The 10,341-nt window shown below is 44.6% G+C and overlaps 1 protein-coding gene across 1 annotated transcript; it reads right to left on the reverse strand.

Moving 5' to 3' along the window:
- Window positions 1-2,108: 2,108 nt before the first annotated feature.
- Window positions 2,109-5,477, reverse strand: LOC101596534 (chymase). Its single transcript, XM_004661844.3, has 5 exons — window positions 5,420-5,477; window positions 4,312-4,462; window positions 3,264-3,399; window positions 2,807-3,061; window positions 2,109-2,433 (listed from the first exon to the last, which is right to left on the reverse strand). The coding sequence occupies exons 1-5, from the start codon at window positions 5,475-5,477 to the stop codon at window positions 2,290-2,292; spliced, it is 744 nt and encodes a 247-aa protein (XP_004661901.2). The 3' UTR covers window positions 2,109-2,289.
- Window positions 5,478-10,341: the final 4,864 nt, after the last annotated feature.

A 10,341-nucleotide genomic window follows, 5' to 3' on the forward strand; every position in this document is an offset into this window, starting at 1 on the left:
TGATTTTCCTGTGTTCCCCTACTGGGACCTATGGAATGCCTCTAAGTAGTCACTGGGAGTGGGGCAGGGCATTGGAAAGATAGTGGGGGTCACTGTGTTCCACAGTCAAGGATAGATCAGGGAGTTGGCTGGTATGGGGGAGACAGGGGCACTGTCCAAGTGGTGCATACAAGGGCAGCTATAGGCAGCACAGAGTGTTGCGGGTCTGAGATCAGGAGGAGCAGAGGCAGCCTTCAGTCCAGCCCACCAAGGATGCAAAACAGGGGAGCACTGCAGGAGACGGGAGTGCAGGTAGGCTATGGGCTCAGCCCATCTTCCCTCTGAGCTTGGACATTTGGCTGCAGGGACTTGGGAAGGACACTTGGTGTGAGTAGCCCAGTCAGTTTGGCTTTAGCATACTTCTGATCAGCTTGAGACTTAAAAATCAAGTGAGGACTTGATAAGCTAGAGTTCTAATATAGATTATTTGGAAATTATTTGTTCTTTCCACTCCAGTTCTCATGGCCTACCATGAAGGTGCTGAAGAGTTATAATCTCTCTGTCTCTCTTTCTTTCTTTCTTTCTTTCTTTCTTTCTTTCTTTCTTTCTTTCTTCTTCTTCTTCTTCTTCTTCTTCTTTCTTCCTTCCTTCCTTCCTTCCTTCCTTCCTTCCTTCCTTCCTTCCTTCCTTCTATTTCTGTCTATTCTCCAGAGACAACTTCCATAATTATGTTGATATAATTACTATCAGTGTTTTTAGAATGTATACAAAAATGCAACTAACATTGATATTCTACTATAGAGATATTTTATAGAGATATTTTAATTGCTTTTTAAAAAGTATTGTACTGAGTTTTTGCACATCACTAAATATTTCTGGAAAATAAACTGTTAATTGAAAAATTTCAACCACATGAGTTTAATACTTAAATCCTGTTCCATTTCTAGGATTCTAGTTTTTTGATAATTAAAATGTTAAGATGAAAAATCTGCCAGGCATGGTGGGGCACACATTTAATCCCAGCACTCGGGAAGCAGAGGTAGAAGGATTGCTGTGAGTTTGAGGCTTCCCTGAGCCTACACAGTGAATTCCAGGTCAACCTGAACTATAGCAGGACCCTACCTTTAACCCCCCCACCCTCCGCCAAGAGATTAACACACCTTCAGAAGTCATGGGTATTGCCAGCCTTAGGTTCTAGTTGATGTGAACCTATACTGCTATTTGTCCCTTATAGCCATTCCTTCCACTGGCAAATGTTTTCTGAGCAGCTGTAGGCTTTGGGCTTCTTGCTGGTTTGGAGAGAGCTCTTTATAGATAGGTGTTGTTGAAGCAGACCTTGTGATGCTATCTCTCCACTCATTGCTCCTGGGATTTGTTTGGTAGCAGTAAATGAAAGACAATCTCTTCTGCAGTTCATTAAAGTTTTACAGATGGGTGGACTATAAGCAGACCCTGTGTGATACTAACTTCCTTTTTTATGTTATATATATGAGCCAGTGATCCTTAACTAGGGACATTGATCTCAATCTGGAGATATTTTGATTGGTGTTGGGGAGGAGGGTGTTGCCACTGGCTTCTGGTGGGGTGGGGCCAGGAGTGATTTAAAGATCTCACATCTTGTGTGCAATTCAAGATGTTCTCAGTGATTGTGAATATTATAAAGTTGGGCCAAAGTTGGTGTAGATGTAATGGTTAAAATAAAGGAGAATATAGAATAAATTTCTTATGGATCCTGCTTTATCAGGAAACTCTCTCTCTCTCTCTTTATTTTGTATTTAGTTTTTTGTTTTGTTTTTTCGAGGTAGGGTCTCACTCTAGTTCCATGCTGGCCTCAAACTCACAGCCATCCTCCTTCCACTGCCTCTCAAGTGCTGGGATTACAGGTGTGCACTACCACACATAGCTCTTGTTTGTTTCTTCACTATTTCCTATCTGTTTTACAGTGCAGAACCCCTTTCTCTGTCTTTGTGTCTAGTCCATTTCTTTTCCTTGCACACATGTAAGTACATGCACAGATACATGGACACAGAAGCAGACACACTCATACCCCTTCCAAATCTCAAATTGTGTAGGCTGTGAATTATGTTGCTATGCACAGGGAGAAATGAGCAGCAGAGAGGAGACACACATTGCAGTCTGGAATCTGGGTCTTTATTGAGGTTTATTGAGTCTGACCTGTAGGAAACTTGTGTAGACTCAGGGACCTAACACGACTTTAGCATGAACCAGATAGGGGCCAAGAACACATGACACAGAGAAACTGTTCATATCCAGTTCTAGATTTCCTTCAGTGTGGCCCAGGCTCCAAGATTAATTCTTCTTTAAGACCTTATTGATCCAGGGCCGGTAATGGGAGATTCTGGTGAAAACAGCAGGAGGCTTTGCAGTCCGATGTACGTAGGATGCAATGCCCTGGGCTATCCCAGCACATAGAAGGGGGCCTCCAGAGTCTCCCTGTTGGGTAGAGAGAATGGATGAATGAGGAGGAATTGAGCCAACAAATGCTTTCTCTCTGTTTATGGGCTCCATATTGGAGTCAAATTCAGGTCTGAAGGGTGTAGTACATTTAGGTCTAATGTCACATGTTCTTTTCTTGGGGCAGCCCAGCCACTCCCACCTTATTAATATCACCCCATAAACCCTGTGTAGCAGACTAGGATGGGTGGTCAGAGACCATGGGAGAGACCAGGCCATAGGAGGATGGACACTCAGTTTTCTCACCCTTGTAATCCCACATATTGTCACTACTGACAATCTTCTGCCCCTATTTTCTTCTAGAACTGTGGTTTCCCGAGTAGGGTTTTGGATAACCTATTTAGAGCATCACCTTATATACATTCTGTGCCTTCCTGGGATTGCCCACACATAGCTGAAGATTGTGGTCAAAATTTGAGAAATGTTTGCAGGCCTGGGGCTCCAAAAGTCTCATCTTCACCTCCTGCAGTGTGTTGGAGCCAGGCTCATCCACATTTGTTCTTCCCCATCCAGTTGCCCTGCACATCCTCCCAGATGGAATGAAGTTGAATTGGGATGGAAGTGGGAGGGCACCCACAGCCAGGGTCAGGTTGGCTTTTCTTTTCAACTGTGAGAATAATGAGGGGTTGTTAATATGGGCAATGGGTTAGGAAGTAGTTGGAGGCAATCAGGAAGGGACTGGTCAAAGTGCCTCACTTTAGAGCTAAGTCCAATAGTGGGAGTGAAGAAGGAGTACCATCCAAAGGCAGGCCAGGGAAGTAGAACCTGAAGAAAAATCCAAGAAGGAGGAAAACGAAGAAAGATGTTACCTTCAGTAACATTATATCATGGAGAATCAAGTTGTCATCATATTTTGGATGAGGGAATTGTTTTTCAACCTCCAGCTTCTGCCAAGTGTCTTCTTTCTCTGTTCTGTTATGGGCTCCTAGGATGACGGTTATCTGCCTATTGTGCAAAAGGAGGAAGGACGAGCAGAAGCAGTGACAGCTGAATGTACCTATTTTGAGACAAGAGACTGGAATTCCTCACTGGGATGCTAGACTGTACTTAGCTTTACTTTCTGGGTTTAGGTTTTTATGAGGAGAGCAACTTGGATATACTCATGTTGGGGCCTAAAGGATCCTGGACCAGGAATGAAAGAAAAGGCTAAAGAAATGTCATTCTCTGGAACACACACTATTTTCAGTGAAGGACTCCTAGGAACTGTTGTGGAATAAGGAGGCCATGGAAGACCCATTGGCTAGGGTTAGCACTTCCTAATTCAGGTCACCAGTCTTCTGGAGATGCAAGAGACAGCAGAAGAAAGCAGAGTGGTGTTGCCCTGCAGACCTTGTTCTTTGCTTCCCTTAAAAAAAGTTGGGCTCTGGGCTTAGTGGTTAAGGTGTTTGCCAGTGAAGCCTAAGGACCCAGGTTCTATTCCTCAGCACTCACATAAGCCAGATGCACAAGGCAGTGTATGTGTCTGGAGTTTGTTTGCATGGCTCAAGGCCCTGGCATACCCATTCTCTCTCTCTCTCCACCCCTTCCAAAAAAAAAAAAAGAAAAAAAAAGGATGGGTTCTGGAAACTAAAGACTAGATTTCTTGAAAAGGGCATAGTGGAAGCAGCCCAGAAAACTGGGTGAAAGGTGAGCCATGCATGCCTTCGGTGTTGGAGTGGGCTTGAAAGGAGCTAGCTTCGTGTGTGCTCACAGTGACTGAGGCTCAGGCCATCTATTTACTGAGATTGATTAATCATTCCTCCTTGTTATTCGGCCCAGGATGAGAATTCCTCTTCAGGCCCCACCTGAGTGTGTCCAATATTGCTCCCCAGATTGTTTGCCTCCCGTTTGGAGATAAATAGAGCCTTGTTGTCTCACCTTCCTGCGCAGTGAGCTGCTGTCAGGACAAAGTCTCGTCTAATCAGGAAGCCACCACAAGCTGCCAGGTGACCCTGGGAAGTGACAATTTCCAGATAGGCCATGTAGGGATGGGAGTGTGGCTTGCACTCTGTGCCCCCGATGATATTCCCTGAAAGAGAAAACCCCAGGGCTCTTTCCAATGAATGCATAGTGGGGTTAGGTTGCAAGAAGCGTTCCTTGAATCTTATTCTCAGTTATCCTCTCACCCCACCCCCCGTCCCCTGGGGGTAGGGTCTCACTCTAGCCCAGAATGACCTGGAATTCACTATGTAGTCTCAGGATGGCCTTGAACTCACAATGATTCTCCTACCTGTGCTTCCTGAGTGCTGGGATTAAAGGAATATGACACCATGCCCAGCTTTCTGTTATCTTTCACCTGCTTTTCTCACCCATAATCCCCCCCTTTATCCCCTTTATCCCAACCTCTCATTCCCTTCTTCAGGAACAGGAGCCAGTTCTGCCTTAGACATGGGCATTTTCACCTGTAATTTCATGAACTTGTGCTCTGACATTGGCCTATCCCTCCTCGGTGTTTTTATGGGTTAGGCTGTCCTGTCTAGGTTCCTATTTTGACCTCCTCCCAGCCACAGAATGACTAATTCACAAGGAAAACTTTGATTCTAAGCAGAGAAGATAAAGAGAATGCACTTGTTTTCCTCTTCCCCTGACTTGATCTAGAGTTTCTCCCAGTCAATGAAAGATTCCTTACTCCTGGGAACTACCATGGCTTTCTATCAGGAGTGGAAATTTTCCAAGTGGAGACCTCTTTGGGAACTCTTTTGTTTTTTAATTTTTTGGTTTTTTGAGGTAGGGTTTCACTCTAGCCCAGGCTAACCTGGAACTCACTATGTAGTCTCAGGGTGGCCTCAAACTCACAGCTATCCTTCTACCTCTGCCTCCTGAGTGCTGGGCTGACCGGTGTGTGCCACCATGTCCTGGCTTCTCTTTGGGGACTCTTTAAGAGACATCATGGAGCTGGTTCAAAAGTCAGCTACAGGTCAGGTTAAATCTCCTTGGTTTTGGAGCTGATCCTGCAGAATACAGAGGGAAGGAGCCCAGTACTCACCAGCTTTGGCTCTGGAGCATAGGAGGAACAGTAGCAGAGGGACAGAAGGAAGATGCATCTTCTCGGAGAGGCTGCCCATGGCAGGTGCCAGTTTTATCTTCTGGTCTTGGGATATATTGCTCTCAGCAGGCAAGGGAGGGGCAGGGCTGGTTACCACAGGAACTGTGGGGTCATGGCTTTTTCTCTCACTCTAAGTCTATGAATGGAAGTTCCTCCAGAATTATACTGTTTTGCTAGAGTTGAAGTCAAGACTGAGCTCTTAGATCCTGACTGTCCAGATGAGTCCACAACCATGAACCTTATCTGGAGTAGAGGTGTGGGGACAGAACAGGGAGAAATCTTATCTTTTCCAGCTAGCACAGCTTGTTAAAGGACGGTAAGAAACATAGATCATTACATTGAGCCTCCAGAAGCATGCAGGTCTGAATTGAAAGCATATAGGTTATTACTGTGTCTCATAGAAGGAAATGAATTTTGCAGAAAGACTCAATAATGCATATACTCATGTTTGAGAATGTCCATGAACATCACACACACACACACACACACACACACACACACACACTTTCCTAATCATGTGTAATGTTCTCTGTGCTTCCTGAGTGCTGGGATTAAAGGAATATGACACCATGCCCAGCTTTACACATTACACATGCTATTACATTGCATTTAATTTCTCTGTATGGTAAAACTTGACCAACACAACTCATGATTACCTACAACTTGCAAAATATTAATCTGCATTGCTGTCTTTCTTTGAAACAACATTTTCTGGCAGAGTAAATAAGAGATAAAAGGAGAGCAGAGGGCTGGAGAGATGGCTTTGTGGTTAAGGTGCTTACCTGAAAAGCCAAAGGACCCAGGTTCGACTCATGTAAGTCAGTTGTACAAGGTGACACATGAGTCTGGAGTTTGTTTGCAGTGGCTAGAGGCCCTGGTGATCCTATTCTCTCTCTCTCTCTCAAATAAATTTTTTAAAAAAGGATAGCAGATAGGAGAAAATAACAGACTTACAATAGGACTTAATGTACATCCTCATGGGAGCAAATGGGATGGAATTAGCATTTCCTTAGAGTTTGTGCGTATAGTTTATTGCCATACTTCTTACCTATCTCATTACTTTTCTAGCAACCCTGTAAAGTATTTGTTATTGTTTTAGTTTTATTTATCTGACTCATCAAGGTTTAATGGTTTAAGTTAGATTTTTTTCTGATCTCAAATCAAGGTTCTTCTCTGCTCAACTGCCCAGGAAAATATGATCTTTCCAGATCCATTCATTTTCCCAAAAATTTCATTTTTCTTTACAGTGGAATAAAATTCCATTGTGTAAATGTACCACATCTTCAGTACCCATTCATCAGTTGATGGGCATCTAGGCTGGTTCCAAGACCTAGCTATTGTGAATAGAGCCACAATAAACATGGATGAGCAAGTATCTCTAAGGTAGTGAGACTAGTCCTTAGGATATATGCCTAGGAGTGCTATAGCTGGGTCATAACATACATCTACCTTTAGCTGTCCCAGGAATCTCCACACTGATTTACACAATGGCTGGACCAGTTTACATTCCCATCCAACAATGGAGAAAGCTTCTTCTTTCCCCACACCCATGCCAGAATTTATTGTCATGTGATTTCTTCAAAATAATGTTTTTATTTTTTTATTTGCAAGGAAGGGGAGACGGAAGGGAGAAAGAGAGAGAGAAAGAGAAAGAGAGAGTGAGAATGGATGTGTCAACTCCATACACATGTGCCGCTTTGTACATTTGACTCTACGTGGGTACTGAGGAATCAAACCCATGCTGTCAGATTTTGCACACAAGCACCTCTAACTTTTCAGTCCCATCATTTGATTTCTTGATGGTATCCATTCTGACAGGAGTGAAATAGAATTTCAAAGTGTTTTAATATGCATTTCCCTGATGGATAAGGATGTAGAACATGTTTTAAGATGTTTATTGGCCATTTGTATTTTTTAATTTAATAAATTTTATTTTTTCATTTGCAAGCACAGAGAGACAGAGGGATGAGAGGTGAGAGAGAGAGAGAGGGAGAGAAAGAGAGAGAGAATGGGTTTGCAGGGCCTATAGCCAAATGTACTCCATATGCATGCATCACTTTGTGCGTCTGGCTTTGTGTGGGTACTGGGGAAATGAACCTGGGTTGTTAGGCTTTGTACTGAGCCATCTCTCCAGCCCAGTACTTCTTTCTCCCTTCTTCCCTCCCTCCCTTCTTCCCTCCCTCCCTCCCTCTCCTCCCTCCCTCCCTCCCTCCCTCCTTTCCTCCCTCCCTCCTTCCCCCCTTCCCTTCCTTCCCTCCCTCCCACCTTTCCTCCCTCCCTCCCTCCCTCCCTCCTTCCCTCCCTCCCTCCCTCCTTCCCTCCCTCTCTCCCTTTCTTTCTTTCTTTCTTTCTTTCTTTCTTTCTTTCTTTCTTTCTTTCTTTCTTTCTTCCTTTGATAACTTTTCTCTTATTATGAGGGTCTTCTGTAGGTATTACTAGGCACTGTAAGGCCATGGCTATCAAGGCCAATTTCTGTGTGGACAGTTGTATGTAAGGAATGGTACCCTTCCTTTGGCTCTTTCATTCTTTCTGCCACTTCTTCTGCAATGGACACTGAGCCTTGGAGGGTGTGAGATGTTTCAGTGCTGGACACTCCTCCATCTCTTCTTCTCAGCACTCTGTTGCCTTTTGGGTCATCCCAGTGGTCATTGCCATCTGAGAAAAGTTACTCTAACCAGAAGTGAGAGCAGCATTTATATATGAATATGAACATTAAGTGTAGTGCTTTCAGGGCAATTTGTTGAGAATAATATATGCATTTATCCAGACAAGAGCAGGCTTTATATCCATAAGGCTCATGACCTCCCCTGCTGTAGGCTTTCATACCAGGCATGTATTCCCTCCCATAGAGTGGGCCTTCAGTCCAATTAGAGAGCAGTTGGTTTCCCCCGGAGCAGACATGCCACTATTGCACTTGTTCAGTCATTTGGCCCATCTGGCCAAACTTGAGGCTTCCATTGTCCATGGTTTTCACTGCTGTCTCCCACAGGACTGCATACAGTGCAGCTTTTTTCAGCTTTCAGTTGGCTGGGCTACAGGGAGAAGGTATTCTGCTTAGCACCAGCTTGATTTCTCAGAGTGGGACACTCCTCCATACCTTCATCTAGGCACTATGTTGCCTTTTGGGTCATCCCAGTGGTCATCACCATCTGAAAAGAGAAGCTTCTCTAACCAGAAGTGAGAGTAGAATTAATATATGAATATGGACATTAAGTGTGGTGCTTTCAAGGCAATTTGGTGAGAATAATATATGCATTTATCCAGACAAGAGCAGGCTTTATATCCCTAGGGCTCATGACCTCCCCAGCCATAGGCTTTTGATTAGGTTTTCAGTACCAGGCGTGTATTGGAGGCTTTGCCTCCAATCTGGGCCTCCCTGGCTGATTACAGTACAGTTGCCCATATGACCTTAAAAAATTGCTAAGCCACCTTCCTCATCTCTGTCCAGCTTTCCCCAATGTTTCTTCTGGGCATTTGGGCCCCACCTTCCCCTAATAATTCCAGTGTAGATGTGGGATACATTCATCCTTCCTTATGTACTTTTAACACAACTGAGCCCAGTGCTCAATGCTGCCCATCTTCTGGAATGGTTTATGTTTGTGGAGGCAGGATGGCCTATGACTTTCTGCCCACCAATTGGATGGGCCTTTGTGCCCTAGCCACCTCAATCCCAGATGTAGATATCATCCCTGGAAATGAGGCCCTCCCTATGACTTCTTTTGATTATAGTAGAGGGAGACCTATCTCCAAAAACAGCTAGATTCCCTGGCTGAGGTAGTTCTACAAAACAGGAGAGGACTAGACCTACTAATGGCTGAAAAGGGAGGCATATGTTTGTTTTTACAGGAAAAATGCTGCTTTTATGCCAATAAATTGGGAATCGTCTAGGACAAGATTAAGAGGCTCCAGGAAGACTTGGAGAGGAGGCAATGGGACCTCCAGGACAACCCACTGCAGACGGGCTTACATGACTTCTTACCCTACCTTCTACCTCTACTTGGGCCCCTCCCCCTCCTTCTCCTTCCCCTCCTCCTTCTCCTCACTGTCAGGCCTTGTGTAATTAACAAAATTACACAATTTATTCACTAGCAGCTAGAGGCAATAAAACTTCATCAGGTCGAGATACATTATCACAGGCTGGCAACTCAGGAATTAAGTTCCTCAGATAACCCACTGCCACCTCCTCTGCCCTCCATGTGACTGATGACAGGTAAGATCTCAGACTGACTAAGACAACCTAAGATAGGCAATGGAGTGGGTTCTCAGTGAGCTAAATACATGGTACCCAATGATGGGTAAGATCCCCAGAGGGGGACAACCTAAGACAGGGGCCATGGTAAGTAATGCTCTTACAAAAACAAAAGGGGAAGATTTTGGGCCCTGAAAGGTCCAGGTGTGAGGCCTAGTAGAACTTCCTGAGCCTAGCTAAAGTTTGGTGACCTGTCTCTGGCCAGCTAGGACTCAGCAAGACTCCTAATGGCTTCTGGCCTGCTACTTCTGAGCAGGAGTTGAAATTACCATTTCAATAGTTGCAGTTTACTATTGGCCCTTACCTCTCCCCCCCCACCCCCGTCCTAAAATCCCCACCTTCATCCCCAACATTATATAGGCAACTGCTCATAGCAACAAAGAGAGTTCCTGTGAGTTCCTGCTTTGACAAGACTCCCAACTCAGTGTGGTTTTTCTCTGGTGGCTAGGAGAGGTCTGAGTCATCATATGTTCATCTTCCTCCTTAACCCCTTGGGAGGAACCAGCAGGCTTTGTCCTTCCTTCAGCACTACCTGCCTGCCGGCAGAGCCTAGCACCTCTAAGGTAGTGAGAAGAGTCATTAGGATATATACCTAGAAGTAGTATAGCTGGAT

This window comes from Jaculus jaculus, chromosome 7, assembly GCF_020740685.1.
Source record: "Jaculus jaculus isolate mJacJac1 chromosome 7, mJacJac1.mat.Y.cur, whole genome shotgun sequence".
NCBI lineage: Eukaryota > Metazoa > Chordata > Mammalia > Rodentia > Dipodidae > Jaculus > Jaculus jaculus.